The sequence below is a fragment of the Sphaerodactylus townsendi genome, linkage group LG03 (assembly GCF_021028975.2).
Source record: "Sphaerodactylus townsendi isolate TG3544 linkage group LG03, MPM_Stown_v2.3, whole genome shotgun sequence".
NCBI classification, from domain to species: domain Eukaryota; kingdom Metazoa; phylum Chordata; class Lepidosauria; order Squamata; family Sphaerodactylidae; genus Sphaerodactylus; species Sphaerodactylus townsendi.
The window spans coordinates 176,267,180-176,284,515 of record NC_059427.1 but is presented as its reverse complement, the minus strand read 5'-3'; the positions used below and the strand labels follow the sequence as shown (position 1 = coordinate 176,284,515).

General features: G+C 48.0%; 1 protein-coding gene across 2 annotated transcripts in view; it reads right to left on the bottom strand.

The window, feature by feature from the left end:
- Positions 1-17,336, bottom strand: part of OTUD5 (OTU deubiquitinase 5) — a 55,083-nt gene that overhangs the window by 28,672 nt on the left and 9,075 nt on the right. The window contains exon 2 of one of the 2 annotated variants that reach the window (XM_048490482.1): positions 14,942-15,032. In XM_048490482.1, coding sequence (XP_048346439.1) covers positions 14,942-15,032 — 91 coding nt within the window. Of the gene's footprint in view, positions 1-14,941; positions 15,036-17,336 lie in introns of both variants that reach the window. The other variant, XM_048490481.1, reaches the window with a different exon arrangement.

The following is a 17,336-nucleotide window of genomic DNA, read 5'->3' as shown; positions in this document are numbered from 1 at the left end:
AAGGAGTCAAAACCTAAAAGTGCCGCTCCCCAATGGGGAGCACACAGGAATTCTGCATAATTTCACAACACTTAGCAGGGCAGGGTTCAACTTCCTAAGAATGTCCACTTTCAGAAGAATGAATTTTGTAAAATAAACATCTCAGGGAGGAGACCGACCATGAGCAATTATGTACATTTCTTCAACTTACATAGTGATTGTTCAACTTGCATAAATTACAAAGCACAATGTCTTCGACAGAAAAATTCTGTATTTTTATTGTCAACACAGTGTAAGGGCTCCTTATAACCTCTCTGTGTTTCGCTACTAAACATTATAATTGTTCCAGGAATTTTACTACATTGCTTCTGCTAAGCCTTTTGCGAAGTGCTCTTCACATGTGACTTCACCAGCTCCTAACAACAATTCTGCGAGTTATGTGGATTTTAAATCTACGTTACAGACTGGGGGTGTGGCGTTGATTGATACGAGAAGGTAGCAGCCTGCGTTGTGAACAGGCAGCCCAGGTGGAATTGAAACACAACTCACACTGCAAACTTTCAGCCACACACACACACACACCCCATCTCGTTTTCTCTCATTCTGCAGGGCCATGTCGACTTCCGCTTTTATTTAAAACTTGTTTCCAGTGAAAATGCAAGAAAAACCACAGCCCTTCTTGAAGACTTTTCCCTCTGAGGAAGTGCTCCTCTGGGGCAGGAAAAAGTTCTAGCGCAACAGCAGAGCGGAAGTGATGATGCTGGGTAAAACCGTCAGTGGAAACCGTCTAAGCTGGAAGGGGACATTTCGGGCCAGGAGAATTTGTGGACGGTGAAACGTGACGAGAGAGCCCAGCCCATGACCCACAGACTGTGGCTGCCACTGTCCCCTGCTCACCAACACTGCACAGAAATCCCCTTCCAAAAAGCAAGCAGGAAGGCACTTGCAAAAATCCTTCCCCCCGCCCCCCACAGCCAGGAATTAAAAATTCTTTGAAACTCCATGCCCTGCTGAAGAAGCTCCTTGCTTCAGCCTGCCATGATTGGTGAGGGTTACTTTTTCCATCACCATTCATAAATTCAGCTGCGAGAAGTCTGAGGTGGTGGTGTGGGGGGCGGGCACACCATGACTCTGCTATGCTGGTTTGAGATTTCAGTTGTAACCAGGCATGTCTAGTCTGACACTGCAGAGAAAGGGGGAGGGCGGAGAGAATGCACTTGGCCAACCGGCCTGAAAGAAGAACGGTTCTCACATGCAGGGGTGGCAGCACCAGCATGATTGTCAGCATGATGCACAGCCCCCTTCCACTCTTCCACAGCCCGGCGGCTCCTGTAGGGATCAGCCATATCTCCTCTCTCCTTTCATTGCCAAAGCCTTTTCCAATTTCATTGACTGGCCAATCAGCATGCAAACCAAGCACATTTAGGCGTATGCTGGTTAGCTTGAACACTATATTCCAACTGAAAACACGGGATAAGTGCACACAGCTTTGACTTTTCAGGCCCAGAAATCACACAGTCCTGGACTCAGAAACAGCCGACAAAACAACAATAACTTCTCAGATTGGGCTCTCGGAAACTGCGCAGCTCAGGCCGATCTTCAGCAATCTCCCCTGAAGCACAGACTTTACTGTATCGGCCCTATGGGCGGCACCGCCACCGAGCCTGATGTGCCGGGGCCCTACAACCAGGCTCCACAGGAAACTGGTTTTCTCATCAGATCCCAGGGAGCTCAGCCCCAATTACCTCGGCGTGGAACTCAAAATGTCACCAAGACAACTCCGTGATGCATGCTGGGTTTTCGCGCTTGCCAACGTGACCGACTGACCTGAAGGTAGAAGCTGCTGAAGTCATTCTGTGAACTGATGGAGTTAAAAGCAAGCTACTCAAGTTCAGATGTATTTAGACTCTGCAGTTAACCAGGAATAAGCAAAGTTGCAGGGCTACAAGCCTCAGATGCCACTGTCCAGAATGAACAATTTCCTGTGAAATTTTAATTGTATATCAGATGACGGACACAAGGACTCAATGCATGAGCAATGCCAGCTGCTAATTTTGTGTGATCCTTATATTTAGGCTGGCTTGTGATACTTGGGCCTTGAAAGACCGCCTCCTTCTGAGCTGCCCAGCCCACCAAGTAAGATCGGCCTTTGAAGCTCTTACCCTCTCCTATGAAAACGATATATGCGGGGACTAGGCTACGGCAGGGTTTTCTTCAGGGTAGCACCTCAGCTCTGGAACCTCAGCCCTTCCTCACGAACCTTGCCTGGCTTCAACGGTTAAGTGAAAACCTCTCTTATGACCCCAGCTTTCCAGTGGCAACAGTTGAGGTGATGTTTGTCAAAATGCAGGTATCAAAGTGGGGAGAAGTATTATCAACTACCAACCAAAAAAAACATGGGTGAGAACAGAAGGACCACCAGGACAACCTTTCAGTTCCTCTCCCTGCTTTACAGCCAGGGAGATTTTCAACTGCATGAACATATCATTTGTGCAGACGGCCACTTTCCCAACTCGTACTCAAGAGGACGTTTTTCAGCATCGCGTCACAAATAATGTAGGCAAAATATTACAAAAATGGGCTGAGCACAAAAGCAACAAATGAAATAATTAACCGGTGACAGGTTGCAGAGCCAGAGCAAGAAACTGGTGCTAGGAAGGGGCTGTTGGACAGACGATAGTTTGAGCTTATGATATGAGCCTGTGCTGACTTTCTCCAGCCGAAAGCCACTCACAGCCAGGGGGACAGGAACTACTTGGCACACAGGGTTGCAACTGCAAAAAGCCTTGTTCTCAAAAACAACCCAGCTGCACTCAAAGAAGAGCCAAAGTGGACAGAGGCAAGAGTTGCAGAGAGCAGCCCGGCATCACAGGGCAAGGGTCCCCAACACATTTCCCGGTTCCCATTGGGTGTTTTTAGAACATGGGCAGGGCCAGCTGGGGCTCTTCATGCACCGTGGAAGATCTGAAGAGTTGCTCTGGCAGCAGTGACCACTGCAGCCCAAAGATCTTCACCGTGGGACTGAAGGTAAACTGTGGCAGCAAGGGCTGGCTCTGCCTCCTGAGGCCATTGTTATGTGGCAGCCATTTCGTGTCTGCACCCACCATGCTGAATTCTAAAGGCGCCTGCTCAAAAAGGTTGGGGACCCCCCTGGTGTAGTGACTCTGCTATATGTGGGGGTCGGGGTGGGGGTGGGGTGATTGCTGCCGTTGCTGCTTCAAACATCTGGCTGGAGGACAATGAGCGAGGGCTTGCAAAGAGCCCTTCTGGACACCTCCGTGTGACCTTACTAAACCCAGTTCTCTTCATGGTGAAAAATGGGCCAAGTAAAGCCAGCTGCTTGCCCCACAATAATCCCAGCAAGGGTTCTGAATTGGGGGAGGAAGGAGATGTCGACTGGCAGGGACATGGGGCCTGTTGCCAAAACCATATTCACCAAAAGCAGCTAATGGCAAAGATGATAATACTTATCTGGTGGGGACAAAAAATATGTTGAGCTGAGAGGCTTCCTAGAATCCTGAGCCCTGTCATTGTCAAGCCAGTGAAGCCAATACGCACAAACACACGCCTGCCAAGATGGGAAAGGAAACCACAACTGGAGGTGAATCTACAACACCCACACACCTTCCACCTGCCTGATCTCTGAAGCAGCTAGACTGAATGGGCGGCGGGGAACCAGTGGGGCTGAGAGGCAGGGGCTGCTTGAGAGTCCGCTCCAGCTCTTGAGCCACTCGCCCCCAACCCACAGGGGCAAGCGGATCGTTCAGAGCGGAAGCTGCCGCTTAGCGCATCAAGGCCCCTTTCCAAGCCGAGACGTTTCAATGGCAACTTGATGCCTGGGGGAGGCCCCCCAGTTTGCTCACTGTCAAGATAAATGGAACGTTCAGGGGCAGGCGGGTACCCTGAGGATCAGATGCCGGAGGAGACGGGTAACAGGGGAGGCTGCTACCGGCACGGTCTGCTGGCTGGCTATGCAGAAGCCTCTGAGTGGACACCTGACGAGATCTCTGATTTAACACTACAAGAACCTTCTTCCTTCTTTGGACCGTAATAGGTGGGACTTGGGAGAGGGAGGCGTCCATTGAGGCATGTTCATACCTAAAGCTGGATCAGTTTTATTTCTTGCCTTCAAACAACAATGAAATGCTCAGGAAATGTTTCTAATTCACCCCTGCTTTGGATATGAATGGACATGCATTTGGAAATACTTGCGAATGCTCTCTGCCTTGTCTAGTTTGGCTCCTAGCTAGTAAATGCAAACATCTTTTTGAAAGTGTTCTTCTCCATTCCTCCAGCAGAAGAGATACGTTTACAAATGCAGAGGCTGCCCCTGCTGTGGTTTTACTGCTACCTGCAGTGTATTGCAAGTCAGATCCTATTGTGTGATTTCTGTACCACTTCACGTGTCATATTAATATTTATGCTCTGCTTCTGCTTCTTTCTGGGGATTCCAGATTTCTAATATCCTAATGCATTAGTGATTGAATGCCCATTTGGTTGATTGTACTGGCTTGCTATGTTCAGTCTACCTGTAGTCTGTGTGAGAAAAGCTGATTTGAAATAGCATTAATACCTATAAACAAACAAACAAACAAATAAATATCTCAGTCTCAAATCCTCCAGTCATCCTCTTCCCCAGCCCCTCAGGTCTTTTTTAAAAATTGTTTTTCAGAGTCCTGGATGCAAACAAATTCAACAATATCCATTGGCAGAAATTGCTTAAAAGTAAAATGTTGCAATATTAATTTTGCACAGAAAAATCGCACATTTGATTACCCTGAGATATGGAGCTTTACCAGCTAAGCTAAAAATGGCAGCAACAAACAACTCGCCTGCCAGTATACAAACTGGCGAGCTTAGAGCCAAAACACACAGTACCTGTGACACACACCAAATTTGGCAAAATCCAACCTTTTTGCAAACGGATGTGATGTCAGGGACCTAACATCCTCGAGCATTTAATGCAGGTGAGAAGGCTGACGCTCACATCCCACTCCCGACACGAATCAGGCACCTGCATGCTCGGGAACATTGGCTCCATGACATCATCTCTTCTGCAAAAAGGATGCAACTTGCGTCACAGGTTATGCATAGTTGGCCCCTGAAAGGAAAGCCTCAGGCTGAAGAGGGGATGTCCCATTATTTTCCTCTTCCTCCTCTAAGTTTTGTCTTTGCCCCCAAATTCTACCGAAGCCTCAAATATTAGCATAAAAACCAGCCATGCTGACTGTGCACATCTATGTAAATTAAGCCTCTCTGACCAAATCTGCATTGTTTTTCACGTATACATCCCTGAATTTGAAATGCAAAACTTTGTACCCTCTGTCTTCAAAAAGGCAAACACTTCTGCTTTTAGGGCAAGTCTAACTGGAGCTGCAGCCTCTGGGCCAGAGCGCCCCTCCTCACTGGGCTGATTTTTTTTGGTAAAAGTTCCCTCCAGTCTTGGGGCTCTCCCCTCTCCCACTATGCAGAGCAAAAATTTGCTGGAGCACAGCTCAGCTTGTAAGCCAAGCCGGCATGGGAGGGAGGGAGGGAGGGCCCTTTGGACAGCGGACTCGTTAGTTTCTGATCAAATTTTACAGTCTTCCACAGGCTTCTCTTTGTAACATTCCCTCCTTCGCTTGTGTTTACTGCCTGGAATGTAAATGTGTCAACCTAATGGATGTAGACTTGGATGTGTCTGAGGAAGCAAGTTCTGGCTCATGCAAGCTGTGTTAGTCCCTAAAGTACCTCAGTTCTGGTTTATGCCATAAAATCAGGAAGGCAAACTGGGACTGGAGGCAGGCAGGCAGTTCAGGCCTCCTGGACCTCTGTACATTAAACCAGTTTGCACATATCTGCTCATTCTACTGCTCCTATGTGAAGGGAGGGATGAGGGACTCTGCAGCACTCTAGCCCTGTCCACAGAAATACTGGGGACGGGGAGGTCACTCGCAGATCACTCCAGGGGGTTAACAACCTGCAGATGGCACCTGGAGATCTCCTGCTGTGATGATTAATCTCCTGGAACCAAAATCACTTCTTCCCCTGGAGAAAACAGCTGCTGTGGAGGGTGGGCTCCGCGTCATGATCACCAACCCTCCTCAGGCTCTGCCCCCAAAATCTCCAGGAATTTCCCAACCCAGAGCTGGCAACCCTATCATTCTAGCAAGAGAGCCATGGGGCATCCAGGGCAGCTGCCCCCACCTGGGAAGGGCCCAGACTGCCCACAGCTCCAGAGGGGAGGAAGAGGCAGCTGGTGGCTTCGCATGCGTTCCTTGGCCAAGGTTCAGACGGCAGCCAGTTGGACCAGGACAGGACCAGGGCTGCCCTTTGTTTGAGCCAGGGGTTGTTTATGGGGACCTTGCAGTGATTCTGGGGCCCCATGCTGGACATCTGGCCAGGCCCCGGAGCGACCAAGCGTGCTCCTGAATTCTAGAACTCTTGCTGACTAATTAGAAGTGTGCAAGTATTGTGGCACCTTAAAAACAACCAAGAAATTCAGCATTCCAGGGTGGTGATTATTGAGCCCCCCGCAGACACCCATCTCTATACTTCTAAGCTGATCTTGATAGCTTGCCACTACAAAAATATTTCTTAGACGGTGACTTCTGCGACCAATATTTAGTTCCATGTTCGCCTGCCACAGTCATAGACCCTCGGGACAAGTGCATGTCAGAGGGAACCACCTGGAAAACAGCAATCTTCGCAGCTGCAGGAGTTAGCCACCAAGCGTATGCGAACAGGCCAGCGGGCCTGCAGAGGCCCTCCAGCACTGTGCGTGCGTGAGGCTCATTCTTGGTTCCTGATCTGCTGGCAGTCTTGGGAGGAAAGGCACCGGGGGAATTCTCCAGGCAGGGACGGGTCTCAAAATTAGGCAGAATGAACTGTATGACCTCATGCACTTAGATTAACAAAACAAAACTCAGCAGTAGGGTAAAAAGCAAGGCGATGCGCTTGGAGCCTAGAGGCAAGTCAGTATCTGAGGACGACATCCAACAACAAAACAGAATGCCACCTCACAAGTCAGGGATGATCTCAAGTAGCGCAGCTACACACAGCAGTAAACATTTCCAAGAATTTCCAGGAGCAGGCCAGAAGCATGTAATACAATTAAGGAACCTGAAAGGTCTCATTTGGAACTGTGTCCACTTTGAGTCACTTGAGTTCACAAATAAATTCATTCATAAGAAACCAGAAATGTTAACTACAGAAAGTAGCTGAAATCCAGGAATTCCAACTACTGAAAATGACACAACTGACGTAAGGTGGCGAGAACTGGATATTCAAAGTCAAGAAAGCATAAGCATAAGCATAAGCATTTTATTGTCATTGTGCACGCACAACGAAATTTACAGCAGCATTCCTCGATGCACACAATTTCAGACTCATACAATTTCAGACTCATGCAATTTCAGACTCATACATCATCATCCTCCACCCATCCCTACATAGCCCCAAATACATCAATATGAAGCAGCGGAGTTTAGCATAGCCACAGCTCTAGAGTAGAAGCTGTCTCTAAGCCTCTTTGTCCTAGTTCTGAGGGCCCTGTATCGTCTGCCAGATGGTAGCAGTTTAAAAAGAGAGTGTGCTGGATGAGACGGGTCCCTTAGAATATTTTGGGCTTTATTTAGACTTCGGGCATTATAGATTTCTTCCACGGCGGCGAGCGGGCAGCCGATAATCCTTTGTGCAGTATTGACCACCCTTTGGAGCGCCTTCCTATTCGCCACTGTGCAACTGGAGAACCATACACAGATGCAGTAGGTTAGGACACTCTCTATAGCACAGCGGTAAAAGGACACCAGAAGTTTTCCATCTAGTTGTTGCTTCCTTAAAAGTCTCAGAAAGTACAGTCTTTGCTGGGCTTTCTTAACCACCATGTGTGTAGTCTGTACTCCCCAGGTCAAATCCTCTTTAATCATAACGCCCAGGAATTTAAAACTAGCCACCCGCTCCACTTGATCTCCATTTATAGTCAAGGGCTGAATTTCTGAGCTATTCCTTCTATAGTCCACTATGAGCTCCTTTGTCTTGTTAGTGTTAAGAACCAGGTTATTTTCCCTGCACCATGAGAGCAGTCGGTCCACTTCATTCCGATAGGCAGACTCATCCCCTCCAGAGATGAGCCCCACCACCGTTGTGTCATCAGCAAATTTGATAATGGTGTTACTATGATAGACAGGAGTACAATCATATGTATAAAGGGTGAACAGTAAAGGGCTCAACACACAGCCCTGTGGCGTTCCCATATTTAGAGTAAGAACTGAGGAAACCCGATTTCCCAGTCTAACCCTCTGGTAAGAAAAGGCTGAAACAAGGGATGATTATACTCCCACCAGCTTTTGCTTCAGGGCCAAGATCCAACAGGTCACTCACTAGTTTGGGGCTTAGCCGAACATCAGCTATAAGCAAAGTGATTCTAAATAGTCACCTGGACGATATATGATACAATAAGAACCTCAGCAAAATACAATGGAAGACAGTTAGGAAAAGGTAGGTCTTCAAACCTGTAAAGGAGGGCTTTTGCAAATCAGCCATTCTTCACTTCACAGGACGGAAAGCTCCAAAACTATGAGGGAAGCCAAAACAGACCCCCGTCTCCCCAGTTCCCCCCGGACTAAAGATCTGACAGGAATCCTGGCTACAGCCGTCCGGGTCATGGTGGAAAAGCTCGCCAAAAACACCCATTCCGTCTGTTGTGGCAACAAGAAAAGTAAAGCAGCGTTTGGAACCACTGGGATAGGGGGACAGTAAGTGCTGAGGGGCTACATCAGAATGCCCAGATTTGGAATGAGGGGACGGTCTGGGCATCGCATCTCCAGAAAGATGTTCAGAAAGCTGGAAAAGATACAGAAATATATAGAAGGTAGAGGAAAGGATCACATTTCCTACCAAACATTCTTAAGTAATCAAGCCCTTTGTTGTGGGCTTTTCGGGCTGTGTGGCCTGTGTGGACTGGGAGTTGAGTCTGGCCGTGAAAGCTTTTGACAATACAAGTCTTTTTAGTTTCGGAAAGAGGGTCAGAGGGCCCTAACTGAGGTTCATGCACTTCTAAATGATACGGAGGATGAAGAGCAACTGCCACTCTCAAAGTATATGAGCACTCGAACGTCTCCTGATGCCCACCAAGGGTTTTTAGGAAGGGGGAGGAGCTTTTGGGCAGAAGGGCTTCCGACTGGCTGTGCAGGTTTTTAAAAACACTGCTCTAGCAATAGCAGCTACCACAGCATTAAGATCTTCACAGTGTCACAGAAGATGCGAGTCAGGAAAATATTTTTAAACAGCATGTTCATTTTAAAAGGTATCCGGTTAAACAAACCCCACGCTTATAGTGTTGAAGAGTTACTATCGGAGTTGTGCACAACCCCACTCCCTGGCATTTGGCAGCTGGCTCTGCCTCCCACGGCAGGCGTTTTGCAGTTGTGCCTACCACCCTGCGCCAGAATTCCCAAGGTGCCCACAGACTCAAAAGGGCCAGGGACTCCTGCACTGGGCAGTGTAGCTCTGGCAGCGTCTCTTCGCAAAATGGATCATTCTCCCCAAATGCAATGACAGCCACTAGATAAAATTGCTTTTAAAAAGAAAAGAAAAAAGGATAAGAGATATATTCACAGTTTGTCTGGAACAATCATGGCAAGTGGTAGTGCACACTGCTACCTCCCTTGTAACCTGCTCGAGAGATCCCCAGAGGTCCCTAGGTAGACACCACTGGTAGGTAACGTATTGTTAAACCAGGTGGACTTTTGGGCTGATGCAGCCAGGCTAATTTTTACACTGCCTGAATTACCCCTTCTGTTGTGAAGGACTTCTGGCCCAGACCTCCTTGTTCAGCACCCGAAGCCTTTACGCATGCACGTACACTGAAGCACCAGGAAGGAATGTGTGCTAGGAATGCACACAGTGTTCTAGGCTGGAGGGCATTCAGACCCATTCCAGCATGAGAATTCTGTGAGACCAGCCAAACTGCAGCAAACACACCGTGGCTTTCCTCTGCATGTGGAGTGACTGAAGCTGCCAGCAGCCCATGCACTGAAGACACAGAAACTTAAAAGCAGGGGTCGAAACACAGATGACAGTGTGGTGCAATGGTGAGAGTGCTGGACTAAAAGATCTGGAGACTCCGATTTGAATCTCCCCCCCTCTGCCATAGAAGCTCACTGGGTGACCAAAGGCCAGTCGTATACTATTAGCCTGACCTGCTTTACAGGGTTGTTGTGAGGATAAAATGGAGAAGAGAAAGGATGCAAGCTGCTTTGGGTCCCCCTGGGAGAGAAACAAGGAAAACAAATGAAGCAAGTAGTTCCGCAGGGAGTTCCGCAGGGCCTGTAAGACGGAGTTGTTCTGCCGGGCTTTTGGAGTGTCCAGTCGCTGACAGGTGCCCCCTCCTCCTCCTCCTCTTTATCTTTTTGGGTCCCTCACCATCTATGGGACCCGTTTTCTCCCCCCTTTTGGGAGGTTTTTAATTAGGGTTAATGCAGACATTGTTTTACTGATCGCTGCATTTTAAACTGTTTTAATGTATTTAAGGGTTATTGTATATGCGATTTATGTTGTTCACTGCCCAGAGCCCTTTGGGGGTAGGGCGGTATAAAAAAACCCAATAATAAACAAACAAACAAACAAACAAACAAGCAAGCAAGCAAGCAAGCAAGCAAGCAAGCAAGCAAGCAAGCAAGCAAGCAAGCAAGCAAGCAAGCAAGCAAGCAAGCAAGCAAGCAAGCAAGCAAGCAAGCAACTCTTTGACAGAGTAGCATGAGGATCTACCCAGATCCCTGCCTTTCTGTCACAGTTCGGGGAACCAGAAGGAACGCACCCCTGACTCAGCTGTTCTGAGTTTACTTCTCCCCAAGCTGCAGAGTCATGGGACAATGTGCAGAGTCATGTTTTCGTCAGGGGTCGGCTGACTCAGCAACGTGCAGGGGGACAAGACAAGCCCTCCGGAGGAGCCTTATCTCTGGGCAACAGCTTGAGCTAGAAGAGAAACTGCCAGCCGCCCATCGCCCCCTGCTGGCCGCTGCTGTCAGCCGGGTGGTGCTGAAGTGGAAAGCGACGTGATGGAAGGAAGCCTTCCGAGCTGCCCCCCCCCCCCCCACCAGCTTCAAGGCCCCAAACAGATCTGACGAAGGTTTGCCAAACTCCTGTAAAAACGCAAATGGCGAGGGGCACGTGCGGTGCTCGTTTAGGCCAGAGTCTGCCTGGGAGGAGGGAGTCAGCCCTGCAAAGTTGAAAGCACTGGGAAGGAAAACCAGATGGGTTTTAAAGAAGGGGACGGTAGTTTTCCTTTCAAAAATGCTATCTGCAGCAGCAGGGGCTGAGAGAGCTGCCACTGAGGAGAAAAAGGAAAGTGGCCTTGAAAGGCAAAATGCCTGCCCACTTCCCACATGGCCCCAACTAAAACCAGGACGCCACTGTGTTCTTGTGAATCGCCTATTCCTGAAGGAGGGAGACCCACACTCTTCCGCAAGAATCTGAGCAGGGAGACCTCTCTCGACAGCCCTTTAAGCAGTTCAAACAAGGTGAGGGGACCTTATAGCCTGGACCAGGGGTCTGCAACCTGCGGCTCTCCAGATGTTCATGGACTACAATGCCCATCAGCCCCTGCCGGCATGGACAGAGGGAAGGGAGGAGGCAAAGGCAAGAGTCACGGGCAGCCCGAGGGCACATGCAGATGCCTGCTCCATTTCTACAGGGGGTGGGGAGTCAAGGCTTTGTCAGAAAGGCAGGTGGCAAGGAAAGGTCTGAAGGGAGAGCTTCCAGGAGGGAGGCCCAGGAGTCGGTGTTTAAGGAAGAGAGAGGCCCTTATGGGACTGATGCCGGTTGAGTTATAGGAATGAAGCCCACGGACACTGGAGTCAGATTAAATTTTCTACCAGCAGAATGACATTTTCCTGCCTTCTCCCCGCCCCTTTACAACGTGCGGTTCTCCACAAAATGCTGCTCCTGGGAGATCTTTAGGAAGAATTCAATGGGGTCTGCTGGGGTAAATCTGTGGAAATTGCCCATTTTGCTCCAGCCCTGAGGACAGAGGAACAATGTGAGGGGAACCATCCTAGAGGGTCTTGAAGGGGCAAGAGCTTGTAATGGACACAGAACTGGATACAAAGCCAGTGTATAGCCATTAGAGGAATAAGGGGTTGAAGCCAGAGATCCACAGGAACAAGGATTATGGATTTGTCTTCGTTCTGCTTTTTAGAAGTTCATTCAGTGGTTGAAGTTTTTTTAACCCTATTTGTGGAGTTGTGGGACCTATGTGGACGGAATTGGAGGAAATGGGAAAGGCAGCAAAATTCACCCCTCAAACGTCAGGGGTGCAGGGCAACGTCATGGCCTTCCCTGTTCCCACAGCAGCTCCCGTATGACCAGGGTGGAGAGTAGTCCATTTGGGACCCACCACATCAAAAATCCCATTTTTCCAGGGCTGGAAAGAACTGCTGATGGGGAGAGGAATGAGGGAAATTCCACATCTGTCAGCATCTTCTGTTGACAAACTGCTGAATTCAGGATTGAGATGTTCCTGCTGCAATTCGAATTTTTAATGCCAAAACCTCTTCATAAATTTTTTTAAGGCACCCCTATATGGATTGAGACATTTAATAACAACATTGAGGATGTGCAAGATTCTTTTCTTTGCCAGTTCGCAGGGCTCCCCAAATGCATCCCTTGTTCATCTATCTGCTCTGAATTGGTTTGATGACTTTTGGATTATTACACTTAAGTGTTGGTTCAAATGCATTTCAGAGTTGAACATTTTTCAAAAGCACCTCTTACAGAGCCTCCTGGTTTTCTGTAATTCCTCAAAAATTGAACCAAATTGGACTAGCAACAGATCCTTTTTTAACTTTCTGATTAATTAAATATCTTTCGAGTCATCAAAAGAGATCTTCGGACCACAAACACCACAAACTTTTTCCTTTTCAGCCATACATGTGTTCTTCAGGAAAGCTTGGTTTAAAAAACCAGTTTAGGAAAATGGCACATTATTTTCATAATCTGGATATGTGTCTCTGAAGCAGGGCTTTCATGTTGGCCTGAATGAACGCATGTCCCTCAAGCGTGCTATCAGGGAGAGCCTGCCATGTTCCATTCCAGGAAAGGTTTTGCCCCTGTGGAATGAGCGTGCCAGATTCAATTTTAACTCTAGACTGCTACTTATATGAGGGCCCCCGCAAGATCTTCTTTTGGCTATATTCCAGTCAATAGGATTTCTAAATAACGATGGTGCAATTCAGAATTTATTGAACAATCATGATCCTGAAATTACTGCGGTGGTTGCAATGTTTCTGGTGGATGCCTTGGAAATGAAGTCTTCTTAATTGTTTTCATGTGATGGAATTGTATTTCACTTATCATACTATTTACTATTCAATTTTAATATTTTTCAGTAATCTCTGTTACCTTTTACGGTATGTTTTCTGATATGTCAATAAAGGTAACGAAGGTAGAGAAGAACTGGGTATAAAAACCAACTCTTCTTCTATGTCTTAAGGGCAAATTTTGCCAGGAAAAGTTGAAGGCAGGAGGAAAAGATGACTAACTAATGTGAGATGTCTGGACTCAAGAAAGAAAGCAAGAAAGCTGTTGCCCTCAGTTTGCAAGAATTGTGCAGCAAGGCTGTCCATGACGGGACACTCTGGGGGTGATTATAAACTAGAAATGAACTGATGGTGCATAACACACAACTTTGCTGATTGGAAACAACCCTTCTCAAGGGAAGCTGCCTTCTCCTTACCCAGAATTCACTCAACAGAACATTACGGAGATGCTAAGTAAGAATGCTCCACCCCTCACCCCACCCCCAAATCCTGCCATCTTAAAAAGTGTTGGGAAACTTCATTTGGTACAGAATGCTGCAGCCAGGATGTAGACAGCAGGGCCCACATAATTCCAACCTTGTTCCACCTACCCTGGTTCCCAAATGGGTTCTGGGCCCAATTCAAGGTGCTGGTGTTGTCCTTGGAGCTAGAATTCTTGGACCACCTACTTGTATATGAACCTACAAGGCGCTAAAGTCACTTACAAAGGCAGAAAATAAAATAAATAAATCTTTGGAGGTCCTTCTTCTGGTGCTGCCACCATCTGAGGCTAGATGCGTGGCAACTGGAGAAAGAACCTTCTTGGTCACGACCCCCTGACAAAGGGAGCTTGTGGGTTCCTAAGGAGCTACCAGACCTGGCCTGCAGTTAAACAACTAAATTCAACACAGCTACTCTCTGAAACAAAAATGATAGAACTCCTCTTGGGAACATTCACCTGCTCCCTACAATCCCTGTCTCCTGCCCGTGGGTGGATCCCTTTTTTGCTTCATCTGTTATTCCCTCAATTATCCCTCCTTTGTGCCCTATGTTTTAATGAATACCATTGATATTGTACATACGAATGATGGTTTTCGTTTTAATGATTTTCATGATGTGTGTTCATAATGCTTCATTTTAACTGCTAGTTGCCTTGGTGGCTCTGACTGGGCAGAAAGGTGAGGTACAAAATTTGCACATGAACAAAACGAACACATGGCATGAACACATACATTTTTTCAGAGGACCAAGTTCAAAATGTTTCTGGGGGCTGCTGCCCCACCACCCGTGGGGACTCAAGCATGTCCCATGGCTCTTCAGGGCCCACCCAGTCCCCAGCATTCCTTTTGCTTTCCCTATCCTGATTGGCTGATGTGGTGCTCAATTCTTATGTCTCCTTTCAAGAGGTGGTACAAATCCAGGCTCAGCCAACGAAGATGCCATCCCCCTAAACATGAGAAAGTGCAGAGATTTTGAACACCTGCCACCCAGGTGTCCTAGTCTCAATGCTGCAAACACTAAATCCTACTGCCAAATCAATGATCAAACCCCAATATCAAAAACTGATGTGCTTAGAGAACTTTGAAGAGAACTTAACAGGGGGTGGGGGGATCATTTCAGCTCCAGTGCTGCCTGCTGCTGTCCAACCTCTGAAAAGGGAAGAGCGGTCAGTAGGCAGGACTTACCCACAGCCCGGAACAAGCAGGCCCCGTCTTCCTTCATCTGTTTAATGATGAACCCTTTCTTCTCTCTCAGCGTCTTCTCGAACCTGTGTTCCTGCTGGTGACAGGAGGGGCAGATGTCAGCAAGTTAGACAGCATCCCCTTCCCCAAGCCAGGGAGGGACCACTTTGAAAATGAACACGGGTGGAGAGAATGGTTTCCCCCAGCAGACAACTCTGCTGCCCCCTAGAGGCTGATGGGTCAACCAATTACCATTCTCATTGCCCCAAATCAACCTGGATACATTCCCGACAACGCTGTTCCACTGAAGGCAGTTATCCCACGGGACGACTGTGAACTCATGAAGCTGCTTTATGCCATCAAGGGCACAGTCCGTACTGAACACTGGAAAAGACTGAAGGGTCTAACTTGCACAGGTGTCAAACTCGCAGCCCTCCAGATGTTATGGACTACAGCATGATGCTGGCAGGGGATGATGGGAACTGTGGTCCATAACATCTGGAGGGCCGCAAGTTTGACACCTCCTGCCACCTGACTGTGGCGTAGTGGCTCCACCTCATGAAGCCTGCTGGGAGACCCAGCCCCCGCTGCCTCACAAGGTGTCTGCTGGGGAGAAAGGAAGGGAAAAGAATGAGCTTGTCAGCTACTTTGCGGCTATTCCTCTTTTAACTAGAGATGCCGGGGATTGAACCTGGGGCCTTTTCCATGCCAAGCAAATGCTCTGCCCCTGAGCCACAGCCCTGCCCTGCAGTGAGCGCTCAACTCCTGTGCCTTTCATAGGAGAGGACTATTTTGCTGGAACAACTATGTGGAAAATGCTGCAGGCAACTTAGCATAGAAACTGAATGATGGAGGAACGGACACAGGGCCAGACAACTCTCCGTTCCTCGTGCTCACATTTGGTAGAACGTGCACAGAGCTCCTTCAAAGAGCCCAGGCCCTTCCAGACATCCCAGCACAGTCAGATGGATGCCCTTTCCTTGCTTCATACCCTGGTATCTGAAACATCCGTTATCCCATTTTAGAACAAGGCAGGCAGGCAGGCAGTACTGTCAGTCGTTGCAACGAGGGCTAGAGATTCTTCCCTTGAGTGAACAGTTTCAGATGGCAGCTGTGTTAACCCGTAGCAGAAGAACAAAATTAAGAGTCCAGTTAAAGGATAACAATTTTTTTTAGAATATCAGGTTCCACGATTCAAAAGCAAGTCATTTTTGTTGGTCTTTAAAGTGCTCCTGGACATGAATTTTGTTCTACTGTGCACTAGTTTTGCTTGGAACTGCAGAAGGCTGGCTGATCTGGCAGAATGATACCAGAACAAGCCCAACCCTGCGGGGTCACTGTCAGCACCAGGAAACCAGCATGCACCCCCCGCCCCCAATCCTGCAATTCTACCAGAGCTGAAGCAGGAGCTGACTCAGGGGCCTGCTGCATCTCTCAAGGCCCGTCACAGATCACTTTCCAAAGTCTATTAGATAAACTCAGAGCCTGGCAAAAACCGCACAGAATACAACACAGGCTGACAGGTCTCTGCTTGGAATGGCTGTACTGCCCTCTCCTGGCAGCTTCCAGTTCTGTCCATGGGCAATTCCTATCATTTCCTGCCCAGTACCAACATTTTTATACTTCTGTACACAGATTTGTATTAAATGCCAGTCTGCCAAAAGACAAAGTGGACCTGCTGCCAACACGACATCAGGCCGAACAGCTAAAGCGGACTCTGAGTCCGTGAGAACCAGCTACTCGGTAAGAATCCAAAATGTTGACGCTTGGAGTGGAAGTAATCTACGCCCAGGTCTTCCTCGGATCAGACAGATCTGGAAACTACTGCGTAATTGAAAGAGCTGTCTGGTGTGAGTTTGAGGAATATCCACATCCAATAGAAACAGTGGATCTTTGCATCCAAAGAAGTCCTCTGAAGACACTCTTAGGTGACTATCCAAGCTTTCATGCTACGCTAGTTTATCTGCTTATATAATAAGAGGGAACATGGTGCTGCCAGCACCTTCACTGTAAGTTAGTGAACCTTCCTTCCCAAGACATCCCCTTCTGATGCAGCCCATGTCATATTTCAGGATGCAGAAATGAAGGGGGATGTATCTGGGAGCTACTGAAGCTATGGGAAATTGCTAAAAATGATGGTGGATGATGTCGCACCACCTTACAGCAGAAGCCCCATTTAGTATTTTTCTAACCATGTTTATGCAGACTATGGAAGCAATCAGAGCTCGAACAAACTGTTTCACAACAACTGCACTGATCATACATAACAATTTTGCTACTCACATGGCGGGCTGACCGGAAGTTGTGGCTCAACAGGCTGCATCAAATTATGTGTTCCCTTACCCTTCCCCCCAAATACCAAGGGTGTTAGCCACGGGCTTCTTAGAACTGTGTTGGA